The sequence below is a fragment of the Mirounga leonina genome, unplaced genomic scaffold, assembly GCF_011800145.1.
Source record: "Mirounga leonina isolate KUSES-001 unplaced genomic scaffold, KU_Mleo_1.0 Mir_150, whole genome shotgun sequence".
Lineage (NCBI taxonomy): Eukaryota > Metazoa > Chordata > Mammalia > Carnivora > Phocidae > Mirounga > Mirounga leonina.
In genome coordinates this window covers 28,079,033-28,091,505 of record NW_023270374.1, presented here as the reverse complement: position 1 = coordinate 28,091,505, position 12,473 = coordinate 28,079,033, and the positions used below count along the sequence as shown (strand labels likewise).

Sequence of the window (12,473 nt, the reverse complement as noted above, 5' to 3'; positions counted from 1 at the left end):
CACCTATCAGGGTTTGCTCCTTATTACCCAGTTTGGAAAATGAATTCCTCATCAACCACTAGATTTTATCAGAAGGGGTCAGTATTACCTTTGATTGCTTTATGTGGTGCAGTTCACTTTGTGGCAAGTAGTATAACTAAACACCATTTGCTTATTGTCAGATTTCTGACAGCTCTTCAGCCTTCTGCAGCCACCATATATCTGGAACTGTATCAGGCTGGAAGGCTGCTGAGAGCCTATATGCTTTTCTCTGCCTCTTCCTCAAGTATATAATACACTGGTAAAAATAATTCATGCTCATTGTAGAAAATATGAAAAAATTAAAAAATAGAACGACAAGGAAACATTACAATCCCATTACCCGAAGGTAAATAAACTATTATCTTTTCCTCTAACATACCCCGGGTGATACTAAACATAAAAGATTTGGAGACCTGATTACTGATAGCATTTTTTTTTTTTAAAGATTTTATTTATTTATTTGACAGAGAGAGACACACAGCGAGAGAGGGAACACAAGCAGGGGGAGTGGGAGAGGGAGCAGCAGGCTTCCCGCGGAGCAGGGAGCCCGATGTGGGGCTCGATCCCAGGACTCTGGGATCATGACCTGAGCCGAAGGCAGAGGCCTAACGACTGAGCCACCCAGGCGCCCTGACTGATAGCATTTTTGATAGCCTTTTTCCATATTATGAAGTCAGTACATCTGTATAATATTTAGTCTTGTAAATGTACCTTTGTTTAACCTCATTCTCCAGTTGATGATACCAGATTCTGCACCATTGATAATGTAGCTATTGAACATCTGTATCGAATTTTTTATCATTTCCCTGGGATAGATTTCTAGAAGTGGAATTAATGTGTCAAAAATCATAAACCTTTGCAAAATTTTTTATGACATTTGCCAAATTCCTTTCCAGAAAGGACATAGTAGTGTGTTGGCACCAGCAGTGTATGAGAGTGCCTGTTTCACAGCAACTTGTCCAGCATTGGATTTTTAAATTTTGTTAATAATTTAATAGGTTAAAAATGGTGTCCCACTGTTTTAATGGGCATTTTTTTTTATTACAAATGAAGTTGACAGTTTTTCATGTATCTGTTAGTGTTTACTTGTCTTTCCCACAGTATATGTAATATAAGAGGTATCTGTGTGAGATTACCTGGTTTTCTTTGGCAGCCTTCACTTCTGCTCTGTTTAGAGAAAAACATTAGGGAGTAAGGCTTTTTTGGGAAAGGGATTCTAGTAGTTAATCAGGGGTGTAGACATAGGTGAGAAAGTTAATGGGGCAGGGTAAGTATAAGGTGAGGTCGATGTAATGATATATTCATACCTCCCTGAATCATCCTGTAAGACATTCTGTGTCTGTTATAAAATACATGGCATGGCTTTAGCACAGAAGTAAATGACCCTTGACTACAAAAAAAAAAAAAATTCTCCAAAGGTGATAAAGTTATAGTGATGATCCCAATTCATCATGAAGGAGATTTATAAAGGTCAGTCTTTTTCTGGCTAAAAAGGTGGAGATACATGCTACAAAAATATTTATCAAAAACATTTCTTCAGGGGTGCCTGACTGGCTCAGTTGGTGGAACATGTGACCTTTCATCTTGGGGTCATGAGTTTGAGCCCCACATTGGGTGTAGATATTATTTAAAAAATTTTTTTTTCTCCATAAACATGTGACCTAAAATAAGAAAACGGTGTTGTTTTTAGAAAATACCCTTGGGACGCCTGGGTGGCTCAGTCGGTTAAGCGGCTGCCTTTGGCCCAGGTCATGATCCCAGGGTCCTGGGATCGAGTCCCATATCGGGCTCCTTGCTCAGTAGGGAACCTGCTTCTCCCTCTCTCTCCCTCTGCTTGTGCTCTGTCAAATAAATAAAATCTTTAAAAAAAAAAAAAAAAAGAAAATACCTTTCATCAGAATTTTCTGATAAGCTGAGTTATTTTTTTAAACTTGCATGGACTTAAAGCAACATTTTCAATTATTTTTCATGACTAGATAGATTGGCCAAGGTCTTGTTTTCTGATTTCCTCATCTTCAGCATTTATAGGTAAGAACCTTAGGAGCCCTGTCTGTATCACAAAGGAGATGCTCTTCCAGACAGATTCTAGCTTGTGAGAGCTAGCATTTTATTCCACAAATTGGTAGGGATTAGAGGACTATCCATGCATGGAAGAGCAGGAAGGAGCTCCTTAAGTTTTGGTCGTTTTTGCTATTCTTGCTCACTTACTCAGCCTCATTTTTTGAGCTTTTCCCTACTTGCTTGATGCTATGGGGAATACAAAAATGAATAAGATGGAGTCTGCATTTGGTGAGCTAGGGAGAGAGTAGACATGTCAAAAAAACAACCACTGCATTTGGCTTACCAGATATGGAGACTTCTTACAGAGTTATAGAAGTTACACAGTGGTAAACCAAGGAAAGCATGATTTATTAAATTAAATCCAGATGTGGGGAGTTCATTCTTCCTGAAAATATTTATTGCATATCTACTATGTTCTAAGCACTGTGCTTGGCAATTAGGGATCCAGTTTTTAAATTCTACAGTTTCGAGTTAATGCTATTCTGTAGTACACTGGTATATTTGCTGATCACTGCCTGCATTGTCCTTTGTGTAGAGCAAAAACTGGTTTGGTGATCCTGGTTTTTAGATCATCCCCTGGTTATAGAAGAGTTTTGTATACCTGCCCATCAGCAATCCCCAGATTTCAGCTGGATTACTGGTTCTTGCCTAGGTAATTTTAAAAACTCCCTAACTGGCTCATTGCCTCTGTAGTCTGTCATACAGGCCACTGCTGGTTACTTTACTAAAACAAATCCTTTTACCTCAGAAACCTTCCATGGCTCCTTGCCTTCCATGGTCAACTCCAGTCTGCCTCCCAGACTTGCCTTGCAGTGCATCTTCACACCACACCTCTGTAACCCCACACGTGCCCTGTACATCCACTTCACATCTCCTGGTTCTTTGCTTATGCTTTCCCCCTGACTCTGGAAAACTTCAAACACCCACCCCTTCTTTTTACTGTGTCTCTTGAAATCCTACTCATCCTTCTATACTCGGCTCAGTTGTGAAATTTTGAAGTGATGTCATTTAGCCTTGTACTGTATGTTTTCACCCTAGTGGATTCCAGACTCTTAGCAGTGTTTTGTGTGTATATGCTTGGCAAGCATGTGTAAAAGGAGAGATTTTGTTGATTAAATTAGCTGTAAAACATTGCTGAACCTAGAGGTTAAAGCTTTTCTTTGAGGTCTCTGCCTTCATGGGTATGAGAGTATAGGATACCAAACACGTAAACACAAAGGTTGTAATTCTTAATTATGATAACTGCTGTGAAAGAAAAAAAACGTAGAGTAGTCAGTATTCAGGTGGAATAGTGAAAGACCTTGAGTCAGAAAAGCGGGTGTGCAGAATGGCAAACCCAGGGTATAGGGAAGGTATAAGGGGAGTGGGGATTGGGCTTGGTCAGGGCCATTTGTGCCGGAAAGCCATCAGAACCCCAGCAGGTGAGGGCTGTGGTCCAGTTCACATTTTAAAATAGGTAATTAGCCCCCAAGTTTTCCTAGCCAGTAGGAGAAATTAGACTCAACATACAGTTCTTTAAATACTCGCAACAGATTCAGAAAATGGTATTAGCCAGACTTTAGATTTACTCGGAAATAATCAGATACCAAGTACATCATATATCTCTTACTTTGTATTTTGGTAATTTCTTTGACTGATTCAGCCATCTCCACACCGAGCTGTTGATCTTGGAAGATCATTCTCATGCCAAGCTATTTCTTATTTTTCTAGCGGTTCATAAAATTGTTTTATCTTTTTTACTTTTTTTAAGGTTGAATGCAACTCTCGCCTGAACCCTGTAAATACAACTTTGCTAAAGGTAAGGTGCTTTCTTTCCTCATTGCCAGTAGATTTATGAGTAAATTATACATGGCTTAAAATATTTCTGGAATAGTTGCCCAAAAAGAAGGAAAGCTTCTCTCTCTCTCTCAGATTATTTTTTTTTAATTTCTTTTTCCTGAATATATTCTCAATGTAGAATATTGGGAAATAGAGAAAAGTAAAGGATAGAAATCAATAGAAATTACCCATAATCCTAACATCCAAAGTTCCCCTCTGGTAAAAATATTGATGTCTTGGGGCGCGTAGGTGGCTCAGTCAGTTAAGCATCCAACTCTTGATTTTGGCTCAGGTCACCATCTCAGGGTCATGAGATCAAGCCCCACCTTGGGGTCTGTGCTGGGTTTGGAGCCTGCTTAAGATTCTCTCTATCCCTCTGCCCCTCTCCCCGCCCAACTCCTGTGCTCATCTCCAAAAGAAAAAAAAATTGGGGTCTTTTTCCTGTACACTTTTTTTTTTTTTAAGATTTTATTTATTTATTTGACAGAGACACAGCGAGAGAGGGAACACAAGCAGGGGGAGTGGGGGAGGGAGAAACAGACTCCCCGCCGAGCAGGGAGCCCGATGTGGGGCTTGATCCTAGGACCCTGGGATCATGACCTGAGCCGAAGGCAGATGCTCAATGACTGAGCCACCCAGGCTCTCCTCCTGTACACTTTTTATATCATTAAGGTCAGGATATTTACAGCCCTGTGTCTGGGTTTTGTTTTTTATTTTTTTTAAGACTTAATTATTTATTTGTCAGAGAGAACAAGCAGGGCAAGTGGCAGGCAGAGGGAGAAGCAGGCTGCCCTCTGAGCAGGGACCCCATGCGGGACTCGATCCCAGGACTCTGGGATCATGACCTGAGCCAAAGGCAGACGTTTAACTGACTGAGCCACCCAGGTGTCCCTCAACTTTTTGACATCAGTATCTAAGCATGTCATTAAAAACTTCATAAGCATTATTTAATTTTGTGAGAATTAGGGTGAATGGAAATTATTTACATGCTATGTCCCATTGTATTGTTTAGGAAGCTTCCGATAACATTCTAATATGAGGGTGGGTGCATTTTCTTTCTCTTAGGGCAAATAGAGAGCAACTCTTTTACTGAATTTCTAGTTAGTGTCAGGTTTCTCTCCCTTTTCATTGTACCCCAGGCAAGAGTGTCAACCTTGTTTTTTTCTACAGCCTGTAGTAAAATGTTCAGGGGCCTGACACCTTGATTTGAATATGGATTACTGTATTTAAGTGCTGATCTTATGTTGCTTACTGCTACTTTCTCAGCCTGAAAGACCTCTGCTTTCTTCCCTTTCTCTTTGAAGTGGCTTGAAAGGGAAGTGCTGTCACCAGAAGCAGGCCATCGTTCCCGGAAATAGAACCTGAGGTTAATGCTCTGAGGTGACAGAGCGCAGAATGTGCTGAGGTCTAGGTAGTTGATGAACTGGTCCAAAATAGGGATGTTATTTTAGAAGTATATGGTTTCAAATAGTTTTTCAGTACAGGTTTGAATCAGTATTTTGAAAGCACAAAACTGAACTCTGTAGTAGCTGTAGATGTAGTTTTTTCTGGGCAAAATGCCCACTGCAACAGCATAATTGAACTGACTCTCCAACTACCTGATAGGCATCAAGCTTGGAAATAGTCTCTCCTAATATTCTCTCTCTGCATGTGTTGTTTTATGTCAGATTTTGACTCCTAAACTTCATGAAAATACAGCCTCTGCCAGTTAGGTGTATATTTAATCAGGGTAAATGTTTGTCCCTGATATTATTTGTAGAATTTTAAGGGATTGTCCCATTAACCTCAAATTCCTGTGCCTTCTGTGGCATTCCCATCTGCTAAATAACAGTCCCCCCCTCAAAGAAAGTGTTCATGCTAGTGAATAGAAATGATGGTTTATTTTTTTTGAGAGAGAGAGTGTGAGCAGGGGAGGGGCAGAAGGCAAGGGAGAGGGAGAATCTTAAGCAGACTCCACACTCTGGGCAGGGCTCAATCTCACAACCCTGAGATTATAACTTGAGCTGAAACCAAAAATTGGATGTTCAACTGACTGAGCCACCAGGTGCCCCTATCACTCTCTTCTTTTTTTTTTTTTTTTAAGTTCCAGTCAGCCTGAATAGGATACTGTGTACAGAATAAGTAATAGCTGGAAGGAAGAGGGTGGGCCCGTGGTTGGCCATGCCTTAGAAACAATGTTTTCTGCAGATTGGCAGAATCTGCTTCACCTGGGAGCTTGTTAGAAATGCAAGTGCTTGGGGCACCTGGGTGGCACAGTCAGTTAAGCGTCCGACTCTTTGGCTCAGATCATGATCTTGGGGTCATGGGATCTAACCCCTTCATCAGGCTCTGAACTCAGCACGGAGTCTGCTTGGGACTCTCTCTGCCTCTCCCTTTCTAAAATAAATAAAGCTTTAGGGTGTCTGGGTGGCTCAGTTGGTTGGGTGTCTGCCTTTGGCTTGGGTCGTGCAATCGAGCCCTGCATCAGGCTCCCTGCTCTGCGGTGAGGAGCCTGCTTCTCTCTCTCCCTCTGCCTGCCGCTCCCCCTGCTTGTGCTGTCTTTCTCTCTCTCTGTCAAATAAGTGGAATCTTTAAAAAATAAATAAATAATAAAATAAATCTTTAAAAAAGGAAAAAAAGCAAGTTCTTGGGGTACTTGGGTGGCTCAATCAGTTAAGCATCCAACTCTTGATTTCGGCTCAGGTCATGATCTCAGGGTCATGAGATATGGAGCCCTGCCCTAGGTGTAGCGTCTGCTTAAGATTCTCTCTCTCCCTCTGCCCCTACCGCCCGCCGCCCCACACACATGCTGTCTCTTAAAAAAAAAAAGGAAAGAAATTCAAGTTTTCGAGCCCCACCCCAGGCCTATTAAATCAGCATCTCTAGAGCAGAAACCCAAGAATCTGAGTTTTAATGAGTCTTCTGGGTAATTCCAATGTGTGCTAACAAAACCCTACTCTAGAAATCCTTGCACAAGTGAGAATAACCAGGGGTGCCTGGGTGGCTCAGTCGTTAAGCGTCTGCCTTCGGCTCAGGTCCTGATCCCAGGGTCCTGGGATCAAGCCCCGCATTGGACTCACTGCTTGGCAGGAAGCCTGCTTCTCCCTCTCCCACTCTCCCTGCTTGTGTTCCCTCTCTCGCTCTCGCTCTCTCTCTATCAAGTAAATAAATAAAATCTTAAAAAAAAAAGTGAGAATAACCAGCTGTAAATATTTATGAAGTGAGAGACAGCCTCACCAAGTTCAGCTTTGAGAGGAAAGTGGCTGACAAAGTGAGTTGGCCAAATTCAACATCACCATCTCATTGGAGAAATCCCCTTAGTTGTAGAATGAAGATAATATTGGACTGAGAGGGAACTTAGGAAGCATGGTACCCTGAGAAGTTAGGTTCATGCTGTTTGAGGACTCTGAAAGTAACATTCTTCAGGTGGAGGCAGAACCATAGTTGAAAACAGTGATTAATTTCACTGTCACCCCTAAAGGGAAATTCTCAACCTGGGCCTGAATTCTCAACCTAAAGGCCAGGCTCCACATCTTACTGATGAGTAAGTATTAAATAAATAAATCTTTTCAGATTTATATCCAAGGTTATTTCTAGGATGTAAGTCTTCGTATAAGAGTGCATTGAGGAGGGGCACCTGCGTGGGTGGCTCAGTTCATTGAGCATCTGCCTTCTGCTCGGGTCATGATCTCAGGATCCTGGGATTGAGTCCCGCATCGGGCTCCCTGCTCAGCAGGGAGTCTGCTTCTCTCTCTCTGACCCCTCCCCAGTGCTCGTGCTCTCTCTCGCTCTCTTTCTCAAATAAATAAATAAATAATCTTAAAAAAAAAAAAAAACCAAAAACCCAAACTAAAATGTTAAAAAAAAAAAGAGTGCATTGAGGAAACCTACACTTGGTTGCAGTTAAACATTAAGTTAAGGAACCTAAAATTCAATCCTGTCCTGTTTGAAAGGGCTCAGGGATTTTCAGAGCATGTCCCCTAAGGATAAGTACCAGCTGACTTACGTATTTTTCCTCTTTTAGATGGCAGACTGTGGTGGACTGCCCCAAGTAGTGCAGGTAAGGAGGGGCTTTGTTGTTGTTGTTGTTGTTGTTGCTGTTGTTGTTGTTCTTGTCTTTTTTTAAAGCACTCATTTGATTCTGCCTCTCTGTGTGTGCAAAGATTAATACCTTCTTATTTTGTCTCCCAGCCTGGAAAGCTCACCGAGGCCTTCAAGTACTTTTTGCAGGGAATGGGCTACAGTGAGTAGTATGAAACTTCTTTCTAGCAAAAATTTAATGATAGTGGGGTCATTTTGACATCTGAGGAGCACACATTTCTCAGGGCATAACCTCTGTGCTAGCCAGCCTGAAGTCAAGTAGAAACCAAAATGTTTATGGAGCATTCATCTCTGCATATACATAAGGTTAGCTGACACTTATTAAGCACTTACCTTGTGCTGGGCATTCAGTGTTTATAACCTTAAGAGATAAGTTCTGTTTTAGTCCTATTTTATAGAAGAAGAAACAGGTTCAAAGAGGCTAAGCACATTTCCCAGGGTAACAGTTCACCTGCAGAACCCTAGCAGTCTGACTCCAGAGCCCATGTTTTCAACCACTGAGGCTTAGGCTTTCCTAAGCTTGTGAATCTGAAATTATGATTTGCATTTGAACTCAGCTGGTAATGACTCATGCCCTAGAGAAACAAAATGGAGACTTCAGAAGAAAAGGGTAGTGTCCTCAGTTACATCTGCTCCACCACAGGAAATGAACTTGCACAGTAGTTTAGAGCGAGTCCAAGGATGTGTCCATATCGTGTGCCACTGTCCTGGTCTCTTGTATTGTGAGACCCCTGAGCTTTCTCATTTGTCACAGACTATCCACACTTGCTCCTTTCTTGGAATTTTTAAGGAGAAAAACTCTTCAACCCAGGTACAGAGCTGTTTACCCAGGACAATGATTTTTTTTCCTGTCTTTGGTTTAAGTGTGGAAAATGGCCGTTGAACAGCTGCCTGGGCAGCAGCTGACCCCTGGGTATAGCCCTGTGCCTGGCAGGCAGACTGTATGTTTCGTCTAGAGTGGCTGTGTCATCCCCGTCTGTGAGCCACTACCAACCGAGCCCACACCCACATCTCTCTGGCTCACTGGGAGGAGAAGTCCCTCTCCTAGCCAGTTCTCATCCCTTTCCTAGGAAATAGCTGATCTTCCAGCACATTTCTGATCCAAAACAGATGGCTGTTTATAGTGGAGGGGAAAACAATTGCCCTCGACTAGTTGAGAGAAGTAACATCTGAGATGCTTATAAAACATCAGTCAGCCTCAACTCTTCTCTGAGACCTTAAAATAAAACTCATCCCCAGCTTAGAGTATTCTGTCAGTGTTACTAGGCAGCCAAGGTTGCCACTTGGCACTCTTGGGTCACTAACCTGCCTTTTCCTGTGTCCATCCTGCTTCCAGTCCCGTATGTGCAGCTCAGTCACCTGAGCACCGAGTCAGGTACCTTCCTCCGTGCTGGCCCCGCCCCTGCCTCCCAGCCACGCTCTCCTGGCTGCATTGGCTGCCTGCAGCATGTCCGCGGTTTTCCTGTGCAGTGAGAGCCCGATAGAACGGGGCTCATTGTGCCCTAAGAGGGTTAGCCTGCAGGTCCAGCCCTGGTTCCCCAGAAGAAAGGAGCGGGTTATAATAATCAGGCTTCCTCTTACCCAAACCCAGGGTCACAGCAGTAGCTGAAACTGTAGGCACGACCCCTCTTCCACCACCACCTACTCATCTTTGCATGAACCCCAGACACAGGAATTGAAGGGCAGCTTTGATTCTAAATAGGAGTGCCAGATCCTGTGTCTGGAAAACTACAGCAGGTGATGGCATCTTTTGACCCCAGCATTGAACTGACAGTTGGGGGAGTGGTCGGTGCCTCAGGAAGATAGGCAGGGAGGTTATGCCTGGTAAGGCCGTGTCCCGGCCGAGCTGGAAGGACCTTAGGATCAAAGCAGCTGTAGAACAGTTGTCAGTGAAGCACTCACTCCCAGAGCCCTTCCCTCGCAGGCATCCTTTACCTTGCAGCCTGCATAGAGGTCAGTGCCAGGCCCACCTGCCCTCTCCTACACCCACACCTTCGTACATGTCTCCTCCCCAGGTAGCAAGGGTAGCCTGTGGACACGGATGGTAGTCTTGTTGTATCGGGCTTGCACTGTGTTTGTGAAACACCTTCATACTTGGTGTGGTTTGTCTTTCTTTTGGTTTAGTCTTGCATGCACTGCAGGGTTTGGTTACCTATTTGGGTTCCCAAAGCCTCTTTCCTAATCACTGTATGAATGGCGTGGGCATAGCTAAGAGGCTCTACTCTGGACTTAGGTTTCCCCATGTTCTTCAGTGGACTAGAATCAGCCGAGATTCCAACCAGATCCAAAGGATTAAAGCAGCCTTGCATATAGCCATTCACCTAAGCAAATAATGCAAAATGGAGATGGCTATGTCTTGTCCTGGGTCTCACCTTAAATGGGTTGGGAAAGCTAAACAAAGCCTTTGGTGAAGTTTCTGGATTAGCTAAGCTTAGCCAGGGTACTATCTTCTAGTCCCATTGGTTCTTTCTTACAGTACCATCTGCCAGCATGACCCGGCTCGCCCGATCACGAACCCACTCAACCTCGAGTAGCATCGGCTCTGGAGAAAGTGCCTTCAGCCGATCTGTCACCAGCAATCAGTCAGATGGAACTCAAGAATCCTCTGAATCCCCTGATGTTGTGGACAGAGACCAGACCATGGAGGTGTCCTGCTAAGCAGATACTCCTCCCCTGGACCATGCAAGTCCACCCTCCTTCAAACAACCACTCCATAATATAACATTTCATCCAGGAAACTGGCATCTATCTTTAACTCCTGCATGGCCACTGACACTTTCTGGTATCTTGGATTTATCATTCTCTCTGCCTGCCCGCCCTCCTTTTTGTATGTACCAAGAATCACTTCCTTGCCATTACTGTAACATTCCAGCATCCTTAGCTGATCACATTTCCATATCTTCTCTTGCCAGCTTTTCCTCGTGCTTTCCCAACTACGTATCTGACAAGATTCTTTGATCCTGATGTATGTGTGTGAGCACGCGTGTCTATGTTTGTGTGTACATAGTTCTGTGATTTTAGATATGCTTTCTTGTAGAGCTTCTGCACAAAAAACAAAGGGGACCTTTTTTCTTTTTCATTTTCAATGGTGTTTTTAAGGGAAATAAACAGAACAGGTTTCTAGGTTGGGTAGGCCACTGCATTCTCTTGGTTCCGAAATGGTCAACACGATTTGCAAAATGACTTCAGCAGCTCTGAGGAATGTGGAACCGATCGTGCTTACTGTTGACTGTGACCAATAGAAGGGAGCCTGTTACATAGAGAGGCAGACAGCGTGCGTGGCCAGCCACCTACTTCTGCCCAAATGCATTCACTGTTATTCTGTAACTAAAAGGGAGGGATATATTCTTTTAGAAGCCCATGAATGATGAGGTTCTGATGCAACATGGAGTTTTTCCTAAGTGAGTGTGGCATCATGACTGCACTCTCTTAGCACAGGAAGGTGGAAAACAACATGCCAGGCCTCTGCTCTGCCAGAGCAGAGCTGCTGTCTCCGCAGTGTCTGATACCACTTACCAGATACCCACAAGAAGTGCCTCCTGGGTCTGGGATGAAGAGTGTTTCTCCACCCCTCACTGCTCTGAAAAAGGAGAGGTATGGCCTGAAAATGGTGTAGATGGTGAGGAACCAGCTGGACGAAGAGGCACAGACCTCAACGGAATATCATGCGTCACAGGCGCAGCCTTGACTTCAGCTGACTTAGTGGAAGCAAAGTGAAATTGGTACAGAACCCATTTCTCAGAAAGATTCTTGACAGATAACTCTCAAAGAAGAGAGGGAAGGGGCCAGTCTCTAAGGGCAGCGTGCGCAGGTACAGTTGTGCTTAGTGCACTGCTGTGTGAGGGGCCACAGCCAGCCAGAGTATTGCTGGAGGGGGACGAAACCAGCTGCCACACAGCAAGGGCCCCGCTCTTGTGGGCATCAGATGTAAGCTCAGGGTTACGCAGTTCTGAGTCTTAGGAAGGGGCTTTTCAGACATAGTGTTCGCTTTCTGCCGAGATAGGGAATGCGTCACTCTGCCAGAGTACAACTTTTTACAGATTATTAAATAAAGCTGTATATGTCTCATTGTTACCCGATTCCTGGTATTATTTCTTTCAAGCCACGCACTGGGGCTCGGGGTGGAACCAAGTCACTATATATGGGCTTTGTGCTGGGCATTTTCACATACTTGATCATTATTTCACCCAAGAAGAAATTAAGACTCTGGATAAATAATTTGCCCAAGGTCATACCAGTAAACCCATCCAGGTTTGAACTCCAAGCCCATCTGACACACCTCTATTCCTGTCAAACCAAAAATTGTGAGAAGCGTGATCATGCGGTTTATGGAGGAGGAGAGCTCAGGTCTCAGAAAGGCGTTCCGCATTTCACCCCTGCCATCTATGTGGGGTTGCTGGGTCCCACCCCAATGTAGTAATCTGCAACCACTTGCCTGGGTTCCTCAAACAGGCCAGGCTGTATTTCTCCAGAAATGGCTCTCTTTGTACCCA

General features: G+C 43.8%; 1 protein-coding gene across 4 annotated transcripts in view; it reads left to right on the top strand.

The window, feature by feature from the left end:
- The window catches only part of NDRG3 (NDRG family member 3), a 74,817-nt gene extending 62,763 nt beyond the window's left edge, over positions 1–12,054 (top strand). For 2 of the 4 annotated variants that reach the window (XM_035006258.1, XM_035006257.1), the window contains 5 exons: positions 3,833–3,880; positions 7,904–7,939; positions 8,071–8,122; positions 9,317–9,355; positions 10,457–12,054. In XM_035006258.1, coding sequence (XP_034862149.1) covers positions 3,833–3,880; positions 7,904–7,939; positions 8,071–8,122; positions 9,317–9,355; positions 10,457–10,638 — 357 coding nt within the window. In that variant the 3' untranslated portion in view covers positions 10,639–12,054. The remainder of the gene's footprint in view (positions 1–3,832; positions 3,881–7,903; positions 7,940–8,070; positions 8,123–9,316; positions 9,356–10,456) is intronic. The other 2 variants (XM_035006260.1, XM_035006259.1) reach the window with 1 other exon arrangement.
- Positions 12,055–12,473: the final 419 nt, after the last annotated feature.